At 36.8% G+C, this 23,623-nt stretch overlaps 1 protein-coding gene and 1 long non-coding RNA gene across 2 annotated transcripts; both read right to left on the reverse strand.

Moving 5' to 3' along the window:
- Positions 1-3,030: 3,030 nt before the first annotated feature.
- On the reverse strand, positions 3,031-6,985 carry LOC113357415 (probable protein phosphatase 2C 5). The gene is made up of 8 exons (XM_026600794.1): positions 6,618-6,985; positions 6,220-6,505; positions 5,919-6,090; positions 5,623-5,840; positions 5,357-5,464; positions 5,121-5,246; positions 4,800-5,035; positions 3,031-3,602 (listed from the first exon to the last, which is right to left on the reverse strand). Exons 2-8 carry the CDS (start codon positions 6,439-6,441, stop codon positions 3,377-3,379), a joined length of 1,308 nt encoding a protein of 435 aa, XP_026456579.1. The 5' UTR covers positions 6,442-6,505; positions 6,618-6,985; the 3' UTR covers positions 3,031-3,376.
- Positions 6,986-9,741: 2,756 nt separating this feature from the next.
- LOC113361645 lies at positions 9,742-12,033 on the reverse strand. Its single transcript, XR_003365245.1, has 3 exons — positions 11,864-12,033; positions 11,074-11,744; positions 9,742-10,071 (listed from the first exon to the last, which is right to left on the reverse strand). It is a non-coding gene; the product is annotated as an uncharacterized LOC113361645 (long non-coding RNA).
- Between the last annotated feature and the right edge of the window lie 11,590 nt (positions 12,034-23,623).

A 23,623-nucleotide genomic window follows, 5' to 3' on the forward strand; every position in this document is an offset into this window, starting at 1 on the left:
GATCTGTTTACAAATGGACCCATCTGAAAAGTGTTTGACAAACCCTTTTGAGTAGTATTCTCCATTATCTGTTCAATATCCTTAGCTTTTCCTTTATTGCATATTTTGATAGCAGGAGAATCAATTGGAGTTTCTGGTACAGCTTCAGCTTGTTGCATGATGGTATCCTTCATAGCAGTGGAGGATGAATCTATTTGCTTGGTTACCATTGGAGAAGGCATCATTAGTCTTGAGAAAACAGGGAGAACATACTTGCTGCTAGAGGCTGCAATTTCTTTGATTTTTTTCTTCTTTAGTTTCCGAGCTGGGTATTCTGATCTTTATGGTCGAGAACACGGCATGAAGTGCAGAAATATCTTGGAACCTTAATGTATCTACATTCAATTAGAAATAGTTGAGTTCTACCACTAGTAAAGAGAGGAATGCCCACTGGTAAAGCTTTCTGTACTGGAATCCTGAGACACACCTTAACATTCTTCTTTAGAGGGTGTTTGCCAAACGGATCTTGAGCTTCAATATATTCACCCATTTTGAAAGTAAGTTTCTGGAGATCTTCAAATTATGTACGCTCATTTGCAATGTTGCATAAAATAAACCACATTATTTCTTCATCAAAATGGAGTTGATGATTTGTTGTCCATACTTCAGTTGGAACCACTTTTAACACCATTAGATAACCACAAAAAAACCATGGTCTCTGAGACTTGATTCTGTTAAAATCATCTTCATCTAAGAAACGAATGAGAACTTTGTTACGCAAACCACTGAATGTGGTGATAGTAGGAGGTTGAGCTAAAGGCCAATTATTGCATATGTAGAACCTGATTGAGGATGTAGGAACTAGTGTTTCACAGCATAAGTATCCCACCATACACCATTTCCAGTTACTATCAGATTCCGCTTGAACAACTTTCTTATCAATGAAAACTGGTTTGGCAAGGGTGGATGGTAAGGTTAATGTCTCAGCCATTTGAGCAGAAAGGGTTTGAATATCTTGGTCCAAGTTTTGAGTGTTCTCTGTTGAGTTTGGGATTTCCATTAGGTAAGAGAAATGGATATATATGAATTTGGTTTGATTTAGATCAGTGTTCCATGTAACTAATATAAACTACAGTTGTAGAGAAAGAAATCTCTTGTTGGTACTGTACTGATATTGATCACAGACAATATGAATGAAGCGAAGGCAAGAGGGGTTTATTTTTTTATGTATTTGAACCTTAAAAGGGGAATGAGAAGACTGTTGACTATTAACTGGAAAGATTTCAGGAGAAATTTGGTGTAAGGTAGTTGTTGTTGTACTGCAAAGATAGTTTTGGGGGAGAGGTTCGTCATATGGGATGTCACTTTCGTATCCTTGCTTTATGGGCCCCATCAGATTTGAGATATTCACGTGAGTATTATGAAAATAAATTCAAGTAAGGACAAACCAATAATACATGCTGGATTTCCTGGGGTAGAGGAGGGTGGTATGGCTTGACGTAGCATGAGGTTGTTGGATATTTAATGAGGTTGTCTTTTGTTTGATAGACGTGGGTATAGTAGTATAAACTGCCAAACGTAATAGTGGTAGTAGAGATGTAGAAAGGGGAGTAAATATGGGAGTGGAGGGAAAAGTAATGTTGTAGTTGGTGGATTAGAAGGGATTGTTGTGGTTCGATAGGTGACGTAGATTTGGTTTTAGTGCTAGTAACCCATCTGGCAGACATGCCCCAATCCGCAATGATTCCTCTCAACTGATGCTGCATTCTTCTAGTCTGCATAAAACACAAAATTTTAATAATACCTCAAAATACTTTGTGAGAATTAGATGACCTACCAATGCACCTTCTTGAAGGCGGTTACATGGGAATTTATGGGTAATGAAGAGGTTAGGTGTTGAAAATAGGGATTTGTAGGGTAATTATGATGAGGAAGTTGGATGGAGTACGCATGGCTTTGAAGGGGAGTGAGTAACCAAGCGACGAGACTGATTACCAATAGCCATAAATGGAAGTTAATGATCAAAATTTTGCCTTTAAAAGGGGTGTTTTGGAGGAGATTAGCATAGCCATTAACAAAATTTCCAGAAAAGGAAAAATTTAGATATAGAAGTTCTAGATATGGCGAGTTCCAGTAATCCAATTCCGGACGTTGCTTCATATTACGATCAATACCAGTTAGCAAAAACTCAAGCTCTTTCACTCCCAATGGAAGAATTGATGCGATTGAGAGATGAGGTTCAAGGTGAAATAAATCATCGTGCAAGTGCTGAGGCTCAGCGGTTGAGGGAAGAAGAGGAGAGAAAGAAAAGAGATTAGGAGAGGATTGATGCACTATTTGCTCTGTGGTTACCACATCACTTTGCAAGGTCTGACAGGAAAGGTGAAGAGAGGGCTAAGAGACATCAGAGAGGTCCAAGACATGGTAGCGCCACAGAAAGTGATTCTGAAGGAGGTTCTGATGCAGGCTTTGAGTATCCCATTGAAGAAGTGAATTCCAGTGATGAAAGCTCAGATGCTGCTGAAGACAAAAGGAAGATGGAGAGGTATTTTGACTGGAAATTACGCAGGCGAATTGAGTTCGAGTGAGCAAACCCCAAGATTTTTCCCAGAACCATGCAGGAAGGAGAACCCAAGATCGAGAAGGAACCCCTTGTGAGGATCGAACCCAGAGTTGCTCCTGTGGAATAATCCAGTACCTCTGATGAAAATCACAGCAGGACAATTGGATCATCAATTCTTGGTGTTTGATGTCAATTGTCATCTTGAGTGCAAAATTTTCTGGTGACCACATGTGGAATCTGGAACCTCGTTTTAATCTAAAAAAATATCTTTCCATGTGGAGTCTATGGGTTATACGATGAGTTCAGGAAAAAGAAGAGAGAAAAAAAGTCGATGGATAACAGATAGAAAAAACTCTTCGGAAGGCTTATGCTAAACCTCATACATGTATATTCAACAACGAAAGGAGAACTAGGGAAGAAAAATCAAAAACAATTTCCAAATGACAACTTACCTTCCACAATAGGTGTGGACGAACCATAGGCCCAAATGAAATCAAGAAAAAGAGGTATTCTACACTAAGGATATCATCAATGTGTCATTAATGTTACTTACAAATTCAAGCTGTTAGCAATCCAAAGATCAACAAATACATTAGAGACAGAGTTTTTGGTCTCTTTTCTTCTTTCTTTGATAGGTAGAACACCGAAAAAACGGACTAAAGCAAACTTCACAGACCCCCCCACCAAAAAGGAAAAAAAAACTAGTCTATCAACACAACCTCTTCCTTTTCTTCTTACACGCATCAATTAGCACCCGGAAATGAAAACAAACTTGCTCACACTGCCGGAGGGAAAAAATAGATGAAATGAATATATTATTTATCAGAAATTTTGCTAAGTGGTCATCACAGCAGTAGATTGACTTGGTCGTTTCCCTTCCATGGCGTCCTTTTTCTTCCGGCAGTTTGTGCATAGAAACGGGCCTTCCCAAGGGCTAGATGCGGCAGAAAAAAATGGTCCAGAATTCACAGTAATACCCTCACTAGGGGTTTGATCCACTTGACACACCGCACACCTTAATAAGCCAGAGTTTGACTTCCAGGGGAAATCCTTGCCCAACCTGCAGTTTCCGGAAAGGTAATGTTACTTGGTAGCCGAAAGGAATGTAAATAATTAGCATTCATCTTTTGCAGTTACAGAAAGCATGAAATATATAGTTCGACCATTAACATTTGAAGCTCCAAGCCTCTAAGTCAAGCACTTGTAGCATATACAGCAGATAGAAGCAAATAAAAAAATGTGCTTCACAAAGTTCAGTTTACTAAAAGAAGATAGGAACAGTTTCTTTAATCTGCTACCCTTCTCGAGGAAAAGCGTATAACTAAAACTTGAAAGACAAGAAGAATATGAATTAGTGAAAACTTATCCATGTCACTGAACAAATCATGAACCCGGTGTAAAGAAAACATAAAGCAAAAATGGTTGTTCACTAGAAATACGGTGCACCTGAAAACACCTACAGAAGTGGAAACCCGGAAAGATACAAATATCTGAGGTCTACTATTCATCTTACAATCTTTTGCAAAAATTTGCTAAGGATCAAATTCCTTCAGCAACCAGTGTAGCATTTCATTATGGAGCTTCACTGTTTTCGTTAAGTTCTAGTCTTGTCAACAAAGTTTATTTGCATTATCCCCTTGAGAAAAGACACCCTTTCCTTTTCATCTTTCACATAATCGGAGAGAGGTTTATCTTACAATTCTGCTGTTAGATAGTTAATTAAAAAACGTCGCAAGTTTCTTGCTCAAACAGCGTTAACTTAGAGGGTTTCACAGTTCCTTTGCATTCATACTCAAGCTAGCTGCATTTTCAGATCCTCCGGGCATAAATACTTTTTAGATGCTCTCTGACGGAAAATCTATACATCTTTTCCAAAACTAGAAAAGACTACCAAGCTCCCAGAAAGCTTCCACTACAGAAAAGTTCAAGCCACAGAGACCCGCAAGTTCAAAGTGGTTCAGAACCAAGCACAGTCAAATTCATCTCAAAACCTACTAGAAATACTCAGAGATGTTGCAAATATCAATACTTGAAATGTATCCATATTCAACAAAATCTTTGTAACTCCACTACCGCAAATTGAAGAGAAAATAGTGGAAAATTTTGTTCTTCCTTGTAACCATATTAAAGACTAACTAGATGCAATAAATTTATTAAAAGAGACATATACTAGAAAAAACTTCCATGTATATATTCTTCACACCCACGAAAGACAAACCGCATTATAAATTTTTATCATTAAGAACGATAAACATACCTTTCTGAGAGCATCGCAGAACCCTCCTCAAAAAGCTCCTCAACAACTCCAACAGCAGAGAGCTTATTCGTCGGTTTATTGATGGAATTCTGAGATTTCTTCCCAAATATAATGGAACTAATCACATTTGGCTTCTTTTTAGGTTTTGGGGGTGCAACAGAATTTTCAGGTGGAGGAATGATGTCAACAACTAGGCATGTGGTGTCATCTTTCAGTCCCCTTGACCTCAGAGCTTCCTGGAACCACCAAGAAAACAAACAGTCAAGAGGAAGGGAAGATTGACAATAGGAAACATATATTCACCCTGAAGTTAGATTTCACCTTCACAACCATCTTTGCGGCAAGCTCTGCAGGTAAACCCCGGCAAGACTGTGCAGCCATCTCAGACGACAAAGCATCCCAAATACCATCTGATGCAATTATTAATCGTCCTCCAGCTTTCGATAGCTGCACATACAGACGATGACTTGAGAACTAGATCACGTGAATAAGAAAAAAAGGCTAATTGGTTAATTAACAATAAAAATAGATGTCTAGGCTTAAGCCATGGCACTCACCTTCACTTGCTTAACATGCGGTATTGGGACAATATATTCTCCCACGTCCATATCACCAATCGACCTTGAAAGGCATAATCCACCAGGCCAGCAACGGAGTGGTCCAACCTGTGAATATGGTAAATCAGCAACGATTAGCAGAAGATACAACATACTGCGTAACCTTCGAACATGTTTATCTCTAATGCCAGAAAAAAAGCAATCAAGAATCTTCAAGCTAGATAAATAAGTGTAAAGTGAAATCACCCGGGTCACTTTTCCCTCACCTCGGTACCTCCAAACACATTAAGCCTACCAACTTCACCCCCACTGGCTGTAACGCGCTCCCTCTCTTCAACATTCTCTTCCAATCGATGATCAACAGTCAAATCTGAAACCACGCCCCCTTGTGTATCCAATACACATCTAGAATCCCCAACACATGCGGCCGTCACAGTCCATCCATCAATTACAACAAAAGTAACCGTTGTTCCAGAAGTTTCTCCTTCAATCACACCCAATATTAGAACCCGGAAACTAAAATACATGAGAACCACAAAAGGTTGATGTAACTACTAATTACCTTTCCGCTGAAATTCCATATCAGACTTGACAAAACCAGCAACTAGTGCCCGAGGAAGTGCTTTAAGCCACTCTTCTCTACCCAATTCTTGAGGTATCGCACTCATAACGTGGTTTAACAAATTTTCTTTCACAAATATAGCAGCAGATATTCCATTATGCCCATCAAAGATCTAACCACACACAAAATTTACTTACATAAATCAAAATTCATGAAAGCCCATTTCTATTTGATCAAAAGTAAGCATTTCAATAACAAGAAAAACAAAAACAAGAATGAAGGCCAAAAAGTAGTAGTATACCGCATAGACGGAAAAAGAAGTGGATGGGTTCCCAGGGATCCTTTGACAATCTGGTTTAATCAAAAAATAATCTTCACCTTTCTTAGCCAGACCAGCCTGTCCACATCTAATTGAAGGTTTACCAACTTTATCACCTCTTAATTCACGTCCTATCAAAGTAGCAAGAGGAACTAAAGGAGATCTCATATCTGTTGTAGTAATAACTTCCGATGATTTGCTCATTCTAATCTATCTATTATACTTGAACAACAACCACATTTTCTCTTTTAGAACCCTTTCTTCAGATCTGTAATCATAACCCATTCAAAATACAAATCTATCACAATCGCATTCAAAAAACACAGTTTTAATTAGTTTACAGTTAATTAAGTATCAGATGAGTTGAAGAAAACCCTAACCTTGAAATGAGTAGAAAATGACAAAATTAAGTTCCTTGGGGTAATGATCTTGTCGAGAATCAAAACCCAGACATTAATTTCTTCAAAATCAAAGTATGTTGATTGATAATCTGGAGTTGATTGAACAACTTCAAATTTGATTCCTTGAAGGGGAAAATAATTGGTTAGTTTTGGGGTTTTTTCAACGACCTGTGAGAGAAGAAGAAAACCCTAGATAGCTGTCAACCACACCACATAGAAACAGAGAGAGAGAGAGAGAGAGAGAGAGAGAGAGAGAGGGTCACGACTCACGATCTTTTTTTCTCTCCCTCCTGCAAATTTCTACTGAAAAAGTGAGTGAAAATGGAAAAAACGCGGGGAGAGAAAAAGGAAAGAAATAGAAAAGTGGATTATTTATTTTAGAATAAAAAGAGAGAAAGAAAATGATAGAGAGCAGCTGTCTGATTTTGACGTGTGAGTTTACTCGCTTTTCGTAGTGACCAAAATAACCCTGCACTCTCCTGGGGGCATTGGCCACAACAACAGTAGGCAATATAATCCAGCGGAGAGGTCAATGCGGAAGATCCGATAGGGAGGGCAGCTTCACTGGCAACCAAATGGACTTGCCAGCAGCTTCACTGGCAACCAAATGGACTTGCCAACTGCAGCTCCAGAAGGTCCATATCGAGTGCGACGAGATGAAAGTCCTTGAAACTGTTTAGAAGGAAAAATAAACACAAGACAAGAAAATGTTGTGTGCTGTATATGCAGGCAACGCAGTTAACTAAAAAAATATACTATCTCGTTTATGTTATAGGGCCTATGGATGTGCGGTCCATTAGATGACTAGGTTTTCCCTTACATTATATAAAGAACATTATGTGTATGTAATATAGTATGCCTTTTTATCAATAAGAAATTATTTTCCTTCTCTAATTGTTACTCCAATACGTTATCATGCACGACTCTACCAACCAATGCCGATTTTTTTTTCTTCGTTTAAGATTGGTTATGGATTATTCCTTGAAGATTAGCATGGTTCTGATCCTATTTGTTTATCATCATGGATGCGTTACCAGGTATTTCTTTTGAACAAAGAAAATCTATTTTCGTAGTATACTAGTGCATGATCTGGGCCGCTTTGGATTGTTACTCCGAATTGTGGTGACTATTCAAAGTTTTGTTTGGTTGGTGTTCAAGATATTTAACTTATTTTCAGTTTACTTGACTCTGGCTACAATTGGATAATACTCATACTCATACGAACACATAAATTACAAAATTTACACATTCAAATTTATGTATTAATAACAACATTACAATTAAGAATACACATATAAGTCCGACGACGACTATTCGTCAATTACCATTTAAACTTTGGGACACATATAAGTATAAAATCTTTAACTTTTTAAGACGAACTACAATCACTTTGCCCCAAAATCTTCAATTATCCAAAGAAAAGAACAACTACTGAAGTCACTTGTGTTAGAGGAGAAATGTTACGGCAGCATTACAGGTTCTAGGTAAACTTTCGAAGTGTCTCCTGTACATATGTCTTATTACCTCAAGAATGAAATGTTGGCAATCTTGGTCTGGCGGAAACATGTCTGCTTTAATCACCATGTGGATGGAAAGAAATGAGTGTGCTTTAAAGGTTGACGGTGATTTGATATGACGGTTTGTACAAACAACACTCTTCCATCTGAAAAATTCTCCCTGAAATTATAGACTGTAATAGCATAAATGAGGAACCAAAATATACTTCCAATTGCCTAGGAAATCATCAAAGCCAAAAAAAAAAAACGCACACAACCTCAGTACTACCACTTATAACTGTCAAGGTCTCTTGGTAACATGATGGAAAATGCAATTGTACTTCATACCTTCATGGTAAGAAGACTGCATAGCCTATCTTATCTATATATAAAGGTGATAGTCGAGAGTATCATACTGCGCAAAGCAAATAGAGTAGTCGCCAAATCCTCGAACTTGGACTCTGACCAACCTGGATTTCGTCTGCTTCACAGGAAATTTCAACTTCCAAGCCCTAAAGAAGTCCTGCAAGCTGCTTCATGGTTGAATTTTCACGTCAAAAATGAAATAGAAACTCCTGATGCAATCATGATTTGTAAAAGTGGAAAGTAAGTCATCTTAGGAAAACTAACATTGAAGTCTTAGTTACATACATTCATTTATGCATCACTTTACTATCGTTTTTAGTGTTCAAGACATTGATCTCCATCAAAAAGTGGAGATTAAACGAATTTGAAGGAAAAAGTATATGAAAATCAACTTGAACATATATGATTAGATGGTAAACTAATCAATTATAACTGGTCCCACAGTTATTGAAAAACTTCAATCAAATAGTCAAGGTTAGTGCGGATAATAATCCTTGCAGCAAAAAGTAAAGTGATAGAAATTTAATGTTTTTGGTTACTACATATGAAAACCTCGTACCAATAAGTTTTTTCTCAAAATAGTGATTTCAAGGTAAGTTAAAGTTTGGGGTACAAACACCCAAACCCTAGTGCCAGAATTAGATTGGATTTTCTAATGGTTATACAAAGACTAACAGGGACAACTGTGAAACAATTATTTTGTTGCAACGTATTTTTTGAAGACAATGTCTAATTATGTTTACCAATACGGTGGTCAGAACACCTGATACTATTAATATTATCAATGGGATAATCCAAATCACCTATACGATCCATGTTAGGTTGTGTAACACTCACCTCTGCTTCAGCTTCTTTTCCCGACCTCTCAAATTATCATTTGTCCAATAGGTTTTGCAGTTTATTGATATTGCAGACTCAGCACAAATATTAAACGTACAATGGCAACGATCATTTAAACACAAGGCTTAACATTGAATGCTGTCATGCATTTTACTATCATCTCCACATTTTTTGTAACACTACCATCTGAAACTAACTACTACATATTAAAGACCGACAACTGCAAGATTGAACTCCTGCCAACATAGTCAAAAATTTATATCATGGTTTTGGTAATCGACGCCTCATTTTCAGCAATCAAATTTAGTGACCACAGAGACGTACAAATATACAATAACCCTGCATTATAATTTTGCAATGTTTCAGACAGTAAAAATGTTGGAGTATACCTGGTAGTGGCTTGCTGCTTTTCAATTTCCCATGCTGGATGATGATACGATGGGGAGCCTGCACATCCCACTGGTTGTTGTTTGCCCATAATACCTCATCTTACACAACATTTCTAATATGATTGCTGGCAATACAATTAATGTTGCCTCTTTTGAGCAAAGAAAGTGATCTCAAATGGTAAAGATATCAACATTAACAGTCTCGCCATCACTCATAGCAGGGATGTCATACAATCAAGTTTTGCAACCATAAGAGATAAAATAAGACAACATTATAATTTTACGATGTTTGAGCATATCTGGTAGTGGTTTGTTGCATTTTCAGTTTTCCCTACTGGTAACCTGCGGACAAATCCAAAGTACTCCAATTATTTTATGTGGAAACCTATTCCACTTATAAACACTTAAGAAGCAAGGGTTCCTGAACTCGAAGTCGACCGAAACAATTCATCTTTATAAATGTGTAAAAGTGGCGGTGCAAAGTGAACTTCTGGACTTCAAAGTATGCAAATCATATGATATTACCGTTGGACTTCGAACACCTCTATACGTAGTACGTACTATTCGCAATTGAATTAAGTTAGTTAATAAGAATGAATGAACTTCAAGTAGTGCACTCGATAAAAAAAGAAAAATGTGAGAATATTTATTGAGCATGTCACAGTGAACCCAAATTAGATTTTGAATGACTAAATAGTCATGGTTTGTTATCCGGATAAATCACATCACATAAGCTTCTTAAAATATAAATAACCATACAACGCTCTTTTTTTTTACCAAGTTATCATTTAACTGTTAAGAATTCTTGCTATTTACAACATAAAATCACTTAAATGATCAAAAGGGTATAAGTGTGTTTGTATTGGTGGTTAACTTTTGAATAAGCATCATAGTGATTAGTAGGTTAGGTAGTTTTCAAAGAAGTTCTAACTAAGAAATGAACCAAGTGGCGCTTAGGGAATGTAGATTAGCTAGGCATGTTATCAATAAAGATTAAGAACTGGTCAGAAATTCAAAGAATTACGGGGGAGTGAACCTATCATGAATCAAATATACAACTTTCCCACTCGATCAGTTGGACACGCTACAGTTATGCCATCCATTGGTGCTTAACGCAGACGTGTCCAAGCAGTCACTTTTACAACAAATGTGGTACTTAAAGTAAATATCCTAAGCAATGACTAAATGTTGCACCTATGGATGTGGTTAAATTTGACAACTATTAAAGCTAAAGTATACGATGGTCCTCAATGGACCATTTTTGAACTACATTTGGAAGGAATTTGAGACACGATCAAAAGTGCAGTGTGAAGAAATATGCTTGAAATACAATGTGTAACTTACTTAGTCCTTCAACGCTTAATTCCGAGTGTCGATTTAGTATAGATGTCAGCCATCTCCATCATCCCAAACCATTGTACTGTGAGTTTCAAGGGAATCCAAGCGAAAATCAAATACAAATTTAAGAATATTACTATAACAAATAAGAATGGTACATATTCCAATTAAGATAGAAGCGGCTGGGTAGTCTTGAGAAAGGTATAAATACCAATTAGAAGAAACCATGAAATTAAGACAGAAAAATAGTAGAATAACAAATATATTGAGATCAAACTGTATTTCTGTTTACCATAAAAAGAAAAGTATGCAAATTGGTAAATGGGTTTAGTCGTATAAAACATAGTAGCATACATGGGATGAGGATTTCTAGTTTTACTTTCACTGATAGGGGACATAGCCTTTGGAAATAGATACATGGCTGAGTTTGGTTACCTGTTTCATCACAGATACACATTCCTCTACTTGTGAGACATGATCTTAATGCCAATAATTAGAATGAGTCAAAAGATCAATACTTGTAGATATATGGTTTACCTGCACCACTTTTCAGACAAACTGAGTGAGCCACAACTGGCTTGTCATATAAAATGCCCACTAAAAATTTTACTCACCAAAGTGATGATTGCATATAATCTATGATCTCCTTCTCCTCAAAAAAAATGGAATAATATTACCTGCAACGAACCATCGCAATATTGTGCATGATTAATTTCAGAAGGAATGTAATGTAGGATTTCAAAGAACATGAAACTGTTATTTTAGGATTAAATACAATTATATGCCTAGTTTTTACCCTGTTAATATTGAGAACCTCAGGAATTAAACCATATGAAATTTCCATAGACATCGACCACCAATAATCAGCAGTAGCACCAATAGCAGCAGCAGCGGCAGCACCACCAAGTACAAAATACTTGGCTTGGAAGGGTTGTTGACAATCAGGGAAGGGGGAACCCATTTGAAAACAATGAAATAGTATGGGCTGCACAAAATTGGAAACAAATAGTCAGGATGTTAGAATCATAAAACATGAAATTTCGGCCATTTTGGTAAATGCCGCTTCCATTTGATGATTGCTTATGAGGTTTCCTTGCCTGGGTAATTCCCTTTTGGCATCCAACATTATAATTTGAAACATGTATTACCAAGATGCGGGGCAGATCAATCTAATATGCATAAAAAAAAGAGATGTTGATTTAGTACCTAATTTTGTAGCAATCACTCATTTACAGAATTCCTAGACAGGAATCATCAAAGTCCAGAAACCCCAAAAAAAATCAATTGAATACAACAATCCAAATTTAAAAATACAATTGAATTACATAAGACAGTTGAATTACCTAAGATGTTTGGAACTCTGATGATTTTCTGAATACAAAAATGGAAACCTACAATAGAACAATAATAATCTTTGTTAAAAGTGAAAAATACTAGAACCCCTACTATATGGGTTCAACATATACAAGCCCCACTAAATGGATCCTCCACTATCAACTCCACACTTTCCATTTTTGATATTTCTAGGTCCAGAACTTTTTTTTATGGGGCCTGGTTTTGAATTTTCCATAATTACCCTCCAGTATTATTGTGAAAATACCATAATTACCCTCCAGTATTTAAAGCTGTTTTATACGGTAACAGAAACAGAAAATCAAATCAAATTAGTTTTCAGCTCTCTATTCTCTCTGCTCTCGTTGATTTTTTCTTCAGAAACAGAATTAGGTTTTTTCTTCACACGAAATTGTTGCATTGAAGAACAAGAGTTCGTTAGTCTGTTGCTGTGTTGAAGAGGAGACGAAGAACAAGGATTCATTGTTGCTTTTTCTCAATTTATTGATGTTATTCAGTGGATTTCAGATCTGACGAGTTTGAGACGATGCATTGAAGAACAACAAATAGGTTTGTATCAATTTTATCTTCTGTTTGTATCGAATAGGTTTGATTCATTACTTTTTCTGATTGATTGTTTGATTTCTATCATCTAATGATTTTTGGATTTTTGTTTTGTTTCGATTTTATTGAGTCTGAGAAGAAGAAGAAGACAGTTTGGAATAGAGAAATCAACGTAGGTACGAATTGTGATTTCGATCTAGTTTTCAATTCAATTGATTTTGATTGTTACAAGGGAATTGCGATCTAGTTTTTTCACTTTTTTTATTTGGTTTTGATACTGAGTATGTTTTTGTTGATGCTTACACAGGTTTAGTTGATACCGAGAAGAGGAATAGTAAGAACATTGTTTCAGAAGTAAGAAAACAATCAATCTAGGTAAGAGTTTTATTTTGTTTTTGATTTCAGATCTGTTTTCAAAAAAAAATTGAATTATTTGTTCTTCTTGCATGTCCGATCTGTTAATTTTTGTTGATACTGAGAGGAGTATGAAGAAACAATTTTGTTTCAGTAGAACAACTTCAATTTGATTTGTTAGACATGCTGTTTTTTTGTTATAGTATGTGTAACTTTAGGTTACACATACATATCATGTTGTATTTTTAAGCATGTGTAAGGAAGGTGCAGATGTTTTTTAGTTGCAGCATGTGTAATTTTAGTTTACACATATATATCCTGTTTGTATTTTAAGCATGTGTGAGGAAGAAGAAGATGTTTTTTAGTTGTAGAATGTGTAATTTTAGCTTACACATGTATATCCTGTTGTATTTTAAGCATGTGTAAGTTGAAGTTACATATATATGTCCTGTAACAGGTTTATGTGTAAATAGTTGTATCATCTGTATCTTTTACTCATATTTAGCTTGCCGCATAGAATATACTTCTCACGAGAGGGAAACGCCCCCGAGTGAATTGCGTTCGTTTTAAAATTTTGATATTGTTATTGTGTGTTTGATATTTTTCAGGTTGTCATGGATCCTGTTAGTTGCGCTGCTTTTAGTTGCATTGATGTTGTTCGCTACTCTTCAGATTTTATTACCCTGCGTGTTAATACTGATATCAAACTTGAAGAGTTTAAGGAACAAGTTTGCAGGGAATGGAAGCAGTTTACTCCATTTGGTATTACTTTCTTCTTCCGAGAAAGTGGGAAAGATTTTCCGCTTGACTGTGATTTTTCATTGCAAGCTCTTATATCCATCACAAATAGTAAACATAAGACCAGTGTTGATATTTTCTTGCAAAATGTTCCTCGTGTGGCCTCTTCCTCCAGCTTTAGGGCAGATTCTTCTATTTCTAATGGGTCTAGTAGTACGTCTTCGTCCAGAAACAATCTTACTGTTGCAATGTATTTGGAAGATAAAAGCAAGCCTGCGAAACCTTTGTTATCGGATGGTTGGGCCAAGGTTCTTGGTGAAATTGGTCATGTGTTTGTTGAAGGAGTTACGCAAGTCAGGGTTGCTTTCACCAAGTATCGTCTTCGCACTGGTTTCCAAATGATTGTAACTCACAATGAGCGTTCTAGGTTTACAGCTAACTGTGCATATGAAAAATGCGGCTGGAAATTCCATGCAGCTTCTATCGATGAAAGGAACGAAATGTTTCAGGTAGGTTTTTCGTGTTCTGTCATCTAATGCTTAGTATATATTTTGTTACAGTATGTGTAACTTTGTTTTACACATGATGTTTTTTGCACCATATTGTGTTTTGGTTGAATTGTTTATATTTTGTATGAACCTCTTCAGGTCACGTCTTATAACCATGAGCACATTTTTGGTGCTGGTGGGCGCAACTTAAACCAAACTTACTCCACCAGCTTCTCGTCTAGTTTGATTAAGGAAGAAGTTCGTAAAAATCCTCACAAGAAGCCCAAGCAAATTGTTGCTGATTTCCAGAACAACTATGGGATTAACACGGAGTACTATCAGGCATATAATGCTAGGGAAAAGGTTTATGAGACGATTTATGGCGACGATGTCAAGTCCTACTCGCACTTGGTATGGTATATTGATGCTATAAGGGAAACCAACCCTGGTAGTGTGATAAAGTTTGAACGTGGAAATAAACAGTTCCAACGGATTTTCATCGCAATTGCTGCATGCATCAGGGGGTACCGGTTTTGTCGTCCAATGGTATACTTGGATACTACTTTCCTTACTGGTACATTCAAAGGTTGCTTGATGGCAGCTACTGGGATCAATGGTGGTAAAGGTATTTTTTTTTTGAACAACTTCAGTTGACAAATAACTGAGAGTTACACATGTGTAACTCTCAGTTACACATTACTTTACTCGGTGTGTAACTAAGAAAATGGAATATGTAACCTTAGGTTACATATTTGTTTTAGCATGTGTAACTTGTATTTACACATTGTTTTCTGTTTGTGTGAAACTTATTATTCTTTCGATTCTGCACAATTTTTTTTGTAGGATTTTTCCCCCTTGCTTTTGCACTAGTCGATTCTGAGACGATCAACAACTGGGAGTGGTTTTTAAGGAATTTGACTGAAGTTGTTGGTGATGGGAGGCCAATCACCTTCCTTTCAGATCGCCATGAAGGACTCTTGCAGGGTGTTCCACTTGTTTATCCAGATGGGTTCCACAGCTTCTGCTACTATCATTTGACGAAAAATATGCCCATCAATGCAACAGATCCTAGGTACTCGCTTGTGATGGACCATTTCCGAGAGGCGACATACGCAGTCTCACCTGAAAACCATGCGAAAGCCGTACATAAGATTAGAGACTTGAACTGCGATTGGGTGTCTAATTACATCGAGACAATCCCACCTGAAGCATATGTGAATGCCTATTTCAAAGGTTGTCGGTATGGACGAACATCTAGTACTCTAGCAGAATCAGTCAATAGCTGGGTTCTGGTTCACAAGAAGATGCCTGCATATGCTCTTCTTCATCAGGCTAATTGAGTGTGTGTGTGATAGACACATTTTTGTGTCTAATTTGTCTCGATTCTATATATTGAAAGTGCTCATTTTTGTACTTATTATGGTGTTTTAGTGTGTGTGTAGGTATTTTTGGCCAATAAACATTTTTGGAAAAATCGGCTCGAAAAGTTGCGTGGGGCACCCCCGGAGGACACTTGCTATTCGGACCCCTCAAATAGATAAGGGGAAGGTCATCTTCTTCATTTGAATTTTGAATTTTGGAGGGAAAATAGGCACCAAATTAGGGTTGAAGAATTGAAGCTGTTCTAGGGAGATTCAATGGCTGAAATCAAATGGGTTTATTCCTAAAGACTAAACAGGGCTGGTAATGGTCTTAGTTTCGCCCAGAATTGGCTGGATAATCGGCAAGAGATGAATCAAGTTTTATGGTTTTTGGCGGGAAAATTGTTCTTCACGTACAGAATTAGGGTTCGATTATTAAACGTGTTCCAGGGAGATTCAATCACCAGAATTACTTTTAACGGGCCTGTTTGGGCTAAACAGGGATGGTATATGTCTTCTCATCGATCAGAATTGGCTGGATCATCGAGATGATGCAAAACAGGCCCATGGACTTTCATGGGAATTTCAGGCGAGACTAGGGCAAGTTTATGTCGGGTTTCTTCGTTGATTTGGAGTAGTAACAACCTGTTACGACAAAACAGGAGGGGTATATACATCAGAATCGAAAAGGGAAGGGTATTGATTGGTTTTCGATAAAACAGAGGAGGTGGAAACATTTTAGGGTCTGCTGATAACTTGGGAAGATACGTGAACTATTAAGAGAGTATATGGACGTCTAGGATCATCTCCTATATTTACTTAAAAGAGTTTTAATCAAAACAGGGAAGATACCCGTGTTAGAATCGTAAAAAATGGAAAGAGAGCAGAAAAGGCAGGAAAAGTCCGTGACTTTCGAGTGAAGATTAAACGAGTTTTAATCGGCATGTTATGTATAAATATGTTGCGAGGAGGTCACAGAGGGGCGTCGAGAGTTTGGGGTAAGAAACGGAGGTTACAAAGCCGGAGTTGCAGAGGAGTATCAAGGTGCTGCATGGAAGAAGAACACCAACAATATATCACACTTTATAAAGACAGTCATCTTTTCTTTGTAACAGCAACCCAATTGTAACAATGGGATTTGTAACAACTATCTCTGTTACAAACTCGCTGCACTATATTATTTTTCAATAAAAACACCTTTTGAGCCATATTTCTATCTTTTGGGTGTGTTTTCGACATGAGGAGCTAAACTCCAATACTGGGACAAAGGAGGAAGCTATTTTTCATGCATGTGGAAATTTTACTTATTTCTTGTATGAATTTTTGCACTTGATTTAATTGTTTTATGATTTTCACTAATTAGTTGTGATTTCGTTTGATAACGTATGCTTAGTCTTAATACTTTTGATGCGTTATGCTTGTGATTTACAATTAATATTTTAAAAATCCACCTTGGCAAAGAAGAAGAGTCTATAAAAAGTTAACTTTGGAGCTATAAATGTCTAGAATAATTAGTTGAACCACATGAACATGAGAATTGGTGGAATCCGAAGTCCTAGTATCTCTCGTTATCGTGACAATCTTGTGAATATATTTTCTTTATTTTAGTGTTATTTTAGTATTAAGTCTATAATCGAGTCTTTAAAAGTCCGAGTTGAACGAACTTTTACTACCACTTAAAAACTACATCAGTGTGTGTTTTGCTGTTTTGTTGTCTTTTTATTTCATGTTTTGTCACTTTATGTATTCATGAGTTTTTTTTCTGCTTTTCAGATTAGGAGGAAAATAATGTGTTTGATGGCGGAGCGTCGTGAAATTGGTGCTAATATGATGACTCCGTTAACCCCTGAGTATGAAGAAAAGCTTGTGGCTCTTCATGATGAAGGTTTGTCTTGGGAAGTATTGGTTGCTAGTCCTACCGTGTTTGAAGTTTTTAGCGAAAGGTCTCACATGGTGGACCTCGAACACCAGACTTGCACATGTCAAAGGTTTGGTTTCTTATGCTTTTTCTTCTCTCTGTATGTTCATTTTTTTTTAGAATGTGTATCTTCCAGTTACATTAGATATATGCATGTCTAAATAGTAGTTACACATCTATTTTGCAAGTGTAACTTAAAGATACACATCCTGTATATGCACCTGTAACTAGATAATTTTGAGTGTTTTATGATTTGTATGTGCAACTAACTGATTTTTTGATTATTTTTGTTTTCTTCCAGGTGGCGCGTATATGGTTTTCCTTGTGCTCATGCTCTTGCATCCATACGCAAGATTAAACGTGAGGCTATTGATTTCATTTCACCGTATTTTACAAGCGACTATTTTAGGAAGACTTATATGCATGCCATCCAGCCGATTCCCAACTACAACAGGCCTGTTGAATATCATCCAGGCGACACCGTCAACCCGCCTACCGTGAAGAAGCAACCAGGTAGACCACCAGGGAAAAGGATTATAAGTAAAGGTGAGAAGAAGGTGAAGAGGAAAGTTCGTTGCAGCAATTGCAAGGAAACAGGTCACAACAAGGCAGGTTGCAGGAATCCTCGGAAGTTCACACCCCACTAGCTTTAGCCTACCAAAGTTCATTTCTGCAAGTAATGATTTAATGTGTGGATTCTTATTTGTCTTGGATTATATGTTTTTTAGTTTTCTTCATTTCGGTTCTCATGACCCAAAGGTTTTTATTTTTCTGCAACGTTGATTATGTGCAAGGATCTTTTATTCAGATTTTATATTTTGTCAGTTCACAGTTGAAATGCATTTTACTCTATTTTTGATTTATTTATGTACGTCTGATTAGTGGTCAAATGCTTGTGTAACTTTAGTTTACACTCAAATATGGATGTGTAACCAGAAGTTACACTGCTGTGAATGCATGTGTAACATTAGCTTACACATGATAAATGCTAGTGTAACTTTATTTTATTTTTATCTATTGGGTAAGTCCGATCAATGGCTTGTGTAACTTCAGTTTACACTCAAATATATGGATGTGTAACCAGAAGTTACACTGCTGTGAATGCATGTGTAACATTAGGTTACACATGATAAATGCATATGTAAACTCTGGTTACACCTTCTGTATCAAGTTAAGATGTGTAGTTACTTAACCTGTTGCATACTTTCTGAAACCTGTACACACAACAGTAGAAGTTCTAACAAGATAAAAGTTTTTAATTCAAAGAATCTCAATCCAAAAATATTTTCAAAACCAAGAACTGCTAAAATCTACTAACTGATGAAATTTAAAAGTTTCTAACAACATATTTTCCAAGTCCAACATCTGCTTGTGGCTAACAACATATTTACGAGTATAGAATTTTTTCTAATCCTAATGACTGTTTTACATATCTCTGGATGGATCCGAAATAATCTTGTATAGCATGCTTCCTCTCATGCGGTTCAGCTTGTCAGTCCACCATAGCATCATACTTGAGCTTAATTTTTTTGTCAAGTGGTGTATTCTTCATCCTGATCTTCATGTAAGTGCATACACATGGAAGACAGTCAGGAATTGAACCTTCTGGGGGCGAAGGGAGATTCTTGGCATTTTCATTCATCCCAAGAGCATAAGGACACAAGAGTCTCAGTTCTGTAGTAATTGAAAATGCATATTTCTTGGCTTGAAGAAGGTGTTCACCCCTGAGTTCCTTAACGCTTGATGAGTTCATGTAGGACCAAGGATTAAAGCTCTTCAATTCATACTCCAACAGTGTGTAGTGTGTGTTGTTGTTGCACATTGGGGCGAAAAGTCTGACTGCATCGTTCTTGTACTTGACATACTCCTTCGCAAGCTTTGGAATCCAAAATCTCTTGTATTCTCCGTAATCGTTCAAGTAAGATACCTGCAAAAACCATTTGGAATGTCAAACTCACATTTTAATCAAAAGTTACAAATGAACAAGTGATTATGTAAACAGAAGTTACACATAGGGCCTTGGGTTTTACACTGGAAAAATAAGGATGTGTAACTTCAGATTACACATTATAAATGGTTGTGTAACTTCAGATTACACATTATGACTGCATTTGTAACCCTAGATTACACATTATAACTGTTGTCCGACATAAAAAGACTCTAGAGTATGTTATCATAATCTTACAACACACACTACACATTATAAATGCAATTATATTTTAAATATATCGAAGTACTTACGTATGCTTTTGGCGACAGGAATATCGCTTTGTCATACTTGCTGTTAGTGTTCATCTTTGTCCTCAATCTGCTAATGTAGAAGTCGATGAATTCTGACTCCAATTAGGATTCTTTCTTGGTAAGCTGTAGCATTAGTTCTCCAGATATATAAAACAGGTGGCTACCATCTTCGTTGCGTTCAATCCAAGTAATGTCTCTGCATTTTACAAAGAAGTAAACTATTAATCAACATAACAGAATCAAGTAGTAAAACACAACAATCAATAACAGAATCAATCCTACTTGGAGTCAAGCTACTTACATTTTCGGATGAATATTGAAATATTCAAACACTTTCTCCTTGTTCTCGCCTTCCATCCTTTCGATAACTTATGAACCTTTCACATCCTTTCTCATTGTCCCGTCATCTTCTTCAGCAACCTCATCCATTCTTTCTTCTACTACTTCTGGTACGGGGTCCATTATTTATTTTTCCACTTCTGGAACTGCGGCCATTCTTTCTTCATTGACAGTCTTCTTAATCTTCTTTGGCTTCTTTTTATACTGCTTCAGATCTTGTGTTGGAATTTCTCTATTCCTCAGCACACGTTGTTGCATGAATGCTGGTTGGTTTTCTCTTATTGTATTCACAGCTTCCTTCAGTAACTCTCCTACAGGTCTTGGAGTTTTATCTATTCCAAGGCTAAAAAAGTTATCCTGTGTTGTAGCTGCGCAAACAAATATATGCAGAATTTAAAAAATCAGCACATGTATGTAACTTAAGAAGATAACCTCAAGCCAGAATAATAATGTACTGTATGTAACCTCAAGCTACACATGTCTTTTACAATGTGTAACTTGAAGTTACACTTCCATTACAAACAAAACATAAAGGAAAAATAAAACGGAATAGCAGTTACAGAAGGAAGAGTGATTACCACTTGAGCTAGGTTCTGCATTCTCCATCACTGCAGGTTCATGTTCACTTTTGTTAATGTCGCCGACAATCTCATCTAGCATTTCACTCACTTGAACATCCGTCATATCAGTAGGGTTATCTTCTAGCTGCACCAAGCTGTAGGTCTGAGCATTGTCAGGCTGTGTTTGCTGTGTTGTAGCAGTTATCACCATGGAGTCCTCAAACTGTGTCGAAGCAAAACTGTCCTCAAAAGTTTCAGGTGTTGGCTGAGTTGGAGCAGTCGGAACCAAACCGTCACCAATAGTTGCAGGTGTCTCTTCAATGACATCTGCATCATCTCTTGCGGCTTTCTCATGCTGCTCAACCATACCACCACCTTCTGCATCTTTCTTTCGTACCTCATCAGCAGCATGCGTCTCTTCATCAGCTTTCTTCTGCGCCTCATCAACAACATCTGCAGTAGTGCGCTTTTTCTTACCAGTAGGCTTCTTCTTTGGAGGAGCCTTGCGCCCCTCTGCAACAGTTTGAGCTTGCAGAATTATTGGTGTATTTCCGGCTGCAAGGCTCATACATGGAACTGCACAAGGATTGAAATGAGAATTAGGATGATGATGATGATTTTAAATTTTTTTAATAAAATTTCAAGAAAAATATATATCATGTGTAATCGACTGGTTTGGATAACTAACATGTGTAACTTCATGTTACACATGAATATGGCGTGGATACCTAGTGTAACATGGAGTTACACATGCATCTAACTAGTGTAACCAGAAGTTACACATGCATATAGCATGTGTAACTAGGGATTACACATTCATATGATTAGTTTACTCAACATTTATTAAGTCTAATCAAGTTAAATAAGCATATTAAAAATGAACAACTAAAATATGAAATTAAAAAGGTTCAAAGACCTTAGTGTCAATTAATTGGGTACCTCTATCAAGTTAAAGAAGCATATTAAAAATGAACAACTACTTACATTCTTCATGGAAGGAAGTTTCCGCGTCATCTTTCTCTTCTCTTGCTCAGTCTCTTTCTCGGTCTCTTCTTCTTCATGCTCAGTACTTCCATATCCTTGTTGCTCAGTCTCAACTAACTGTAACTCTTCTTCTTCATGCTCAGTACCTCCGTGTCCATCATCTTCATGTTGCATAAACTCTTCCTGGGTCACTTTGTAAGGATCAATACCCATTGCTTGTATAATTTGGCACCTAAAATTGTGAATCTTGAATTCTGTTGTTCCTGAAAGGTCCCCTTCTGATATCCCTTCTCTGGCAATTGCATACACTGCTTTAAACATTGCTTGCTTTGCTTGCATTTGCTCTTTCAGATGGACATTCTCAATGGTTTGCGCTTTCAGCCAACTTTGCAGGTCGTCCTTGCTGGGTACCACTGTTGATATACCTAGCTGCTTCTCAATCTGTGAAAACTCAGCCACAAAGCTAGGAGTTGGCTGCAATTACCAGATGGAGAGGTTAAAAAGAGATAGCAAAAACAGTTGAACATTCTAAATATACAAATTTTCAGTTGTATGTGTAACTTAAAGTTACATAAGCACATTTTATATATGTAACTTATAGTTAAATAAGCACATTTTATAGTTACACATATAAAATGTGTAACCTATAGTTACACATATAAAATGCATTCACTTGTGTTATCTTTTGCATGTGTAACTATAAGTTACACAAGCACATTTAAATGTGTAACTTATAGCTACACATGACAATTTTGATTACATCAAAGTTTTATCTAAATTACATTACCATAAATTTACAAAACCTAAACCAACTGACATATAACTCTTACCGAAAACTGTGTCATGTTTGTTCTCCAAATGTAATCAGAAATCTGGTATATATCCCACCTCCCAATCCTCGGGATATCTTCTTCGTAGTTCTCAACTTTTGGAATTAATCCTGCTGGCGTGTGTTCAACAAACAATAACTGCAACATATAAATTTTAATTAGTTGATTGAACAAAAATATCCATCACGTAACACTAAAACTGCTGGAATAAGAAACTACACACAAGCTTTTTACCAGTAGGTATTGCACACAAGCCTTCACATTTGACAAACAACCAAGATTAATATGAATTTCTTCAAACAAGTGCTCGTGTACTAAATCAGGCCACGACACCTTGAGCACCGTATCATAAGTTTCAACGATACTAAGATATTTCTCGTTCACTCCATTGGCATTTTTGTCGCCAAAAAACAATACACAGCAAAGATAAAGACCTATCAGGCAAACTAGATCCTTCTCATCAACTTTCTTTCTTTTCCCACTTTTGCTCCTTTTTGCCATAAGTTGTTTTATCTTCTCTAAAATGTTTGTCTTAGTCACTGTCGTCTGATGCTTTGTAGATTTGATATCAGTAAAGAATTTGTTGTATAAAACATTGTCAGTCAAATCACTAGGACAATAGTACTTCAACAGCTTCTGACCCTTTCTGCTTCCAATCCTCTGCATGAAAAATATACCAGCCAGCTTTGCCGGTGTAGACTCTATAATCTTATCATCACCAAACTTGAATGAACACGGTGTCTCACAATCCATGTCAAAGCAGTTCAAAAGCTTCAAGACGTCGTGTTTGTTGGTATTTATCTGTCTTGTTGTACTCGGTACAGCTGTATCATAGTCATCGTAATAC

The sequence above is a fragment of the Papaver somniferum genome, chromosome 3, assembly GCF_003573695.1.
Source record: "Papaver somniferum cultivar HN1 chromosome 3, ASM357369v1, whole genome shotgun sequence".
In the NCBI taxonomy this organism is placed as follows: domain Eukaryota; kingdom Viridiplantae; phylum Streptophyta; class Magnoliopsida; order Ranunculales; family Papaveraceae; genus Papaver; species Papaver somniferum.

What these genes read in the sequence shown, in the direction of transcription:
- LOC113357415 (XM_026600794.1), bottom strand. Translation starts at nt 6,441, where the DNA reads ATGAGCAAATCATCGGAAGTTATTACTACAACAGATATGAGATCTCCT. An exon ending in CTTCTTTTTCCGTCTATGCG is followed by an intron (nt 6,091 to 6,219) that starts GTATACTACTAC and finishes GTGTGTGGTTAG; the next exon opens with ATCTTTGATGGGCATAATGG. An exon ending in CCGCAAAGATGGTTGTGAAG is followed by an intron (nt 5,036 to 5,120) that starts GTGAAATCTAAC and finishes TGGTGGTTCCAG; the next exon opens with GAAGCTCTGAGGTCAAGGGG.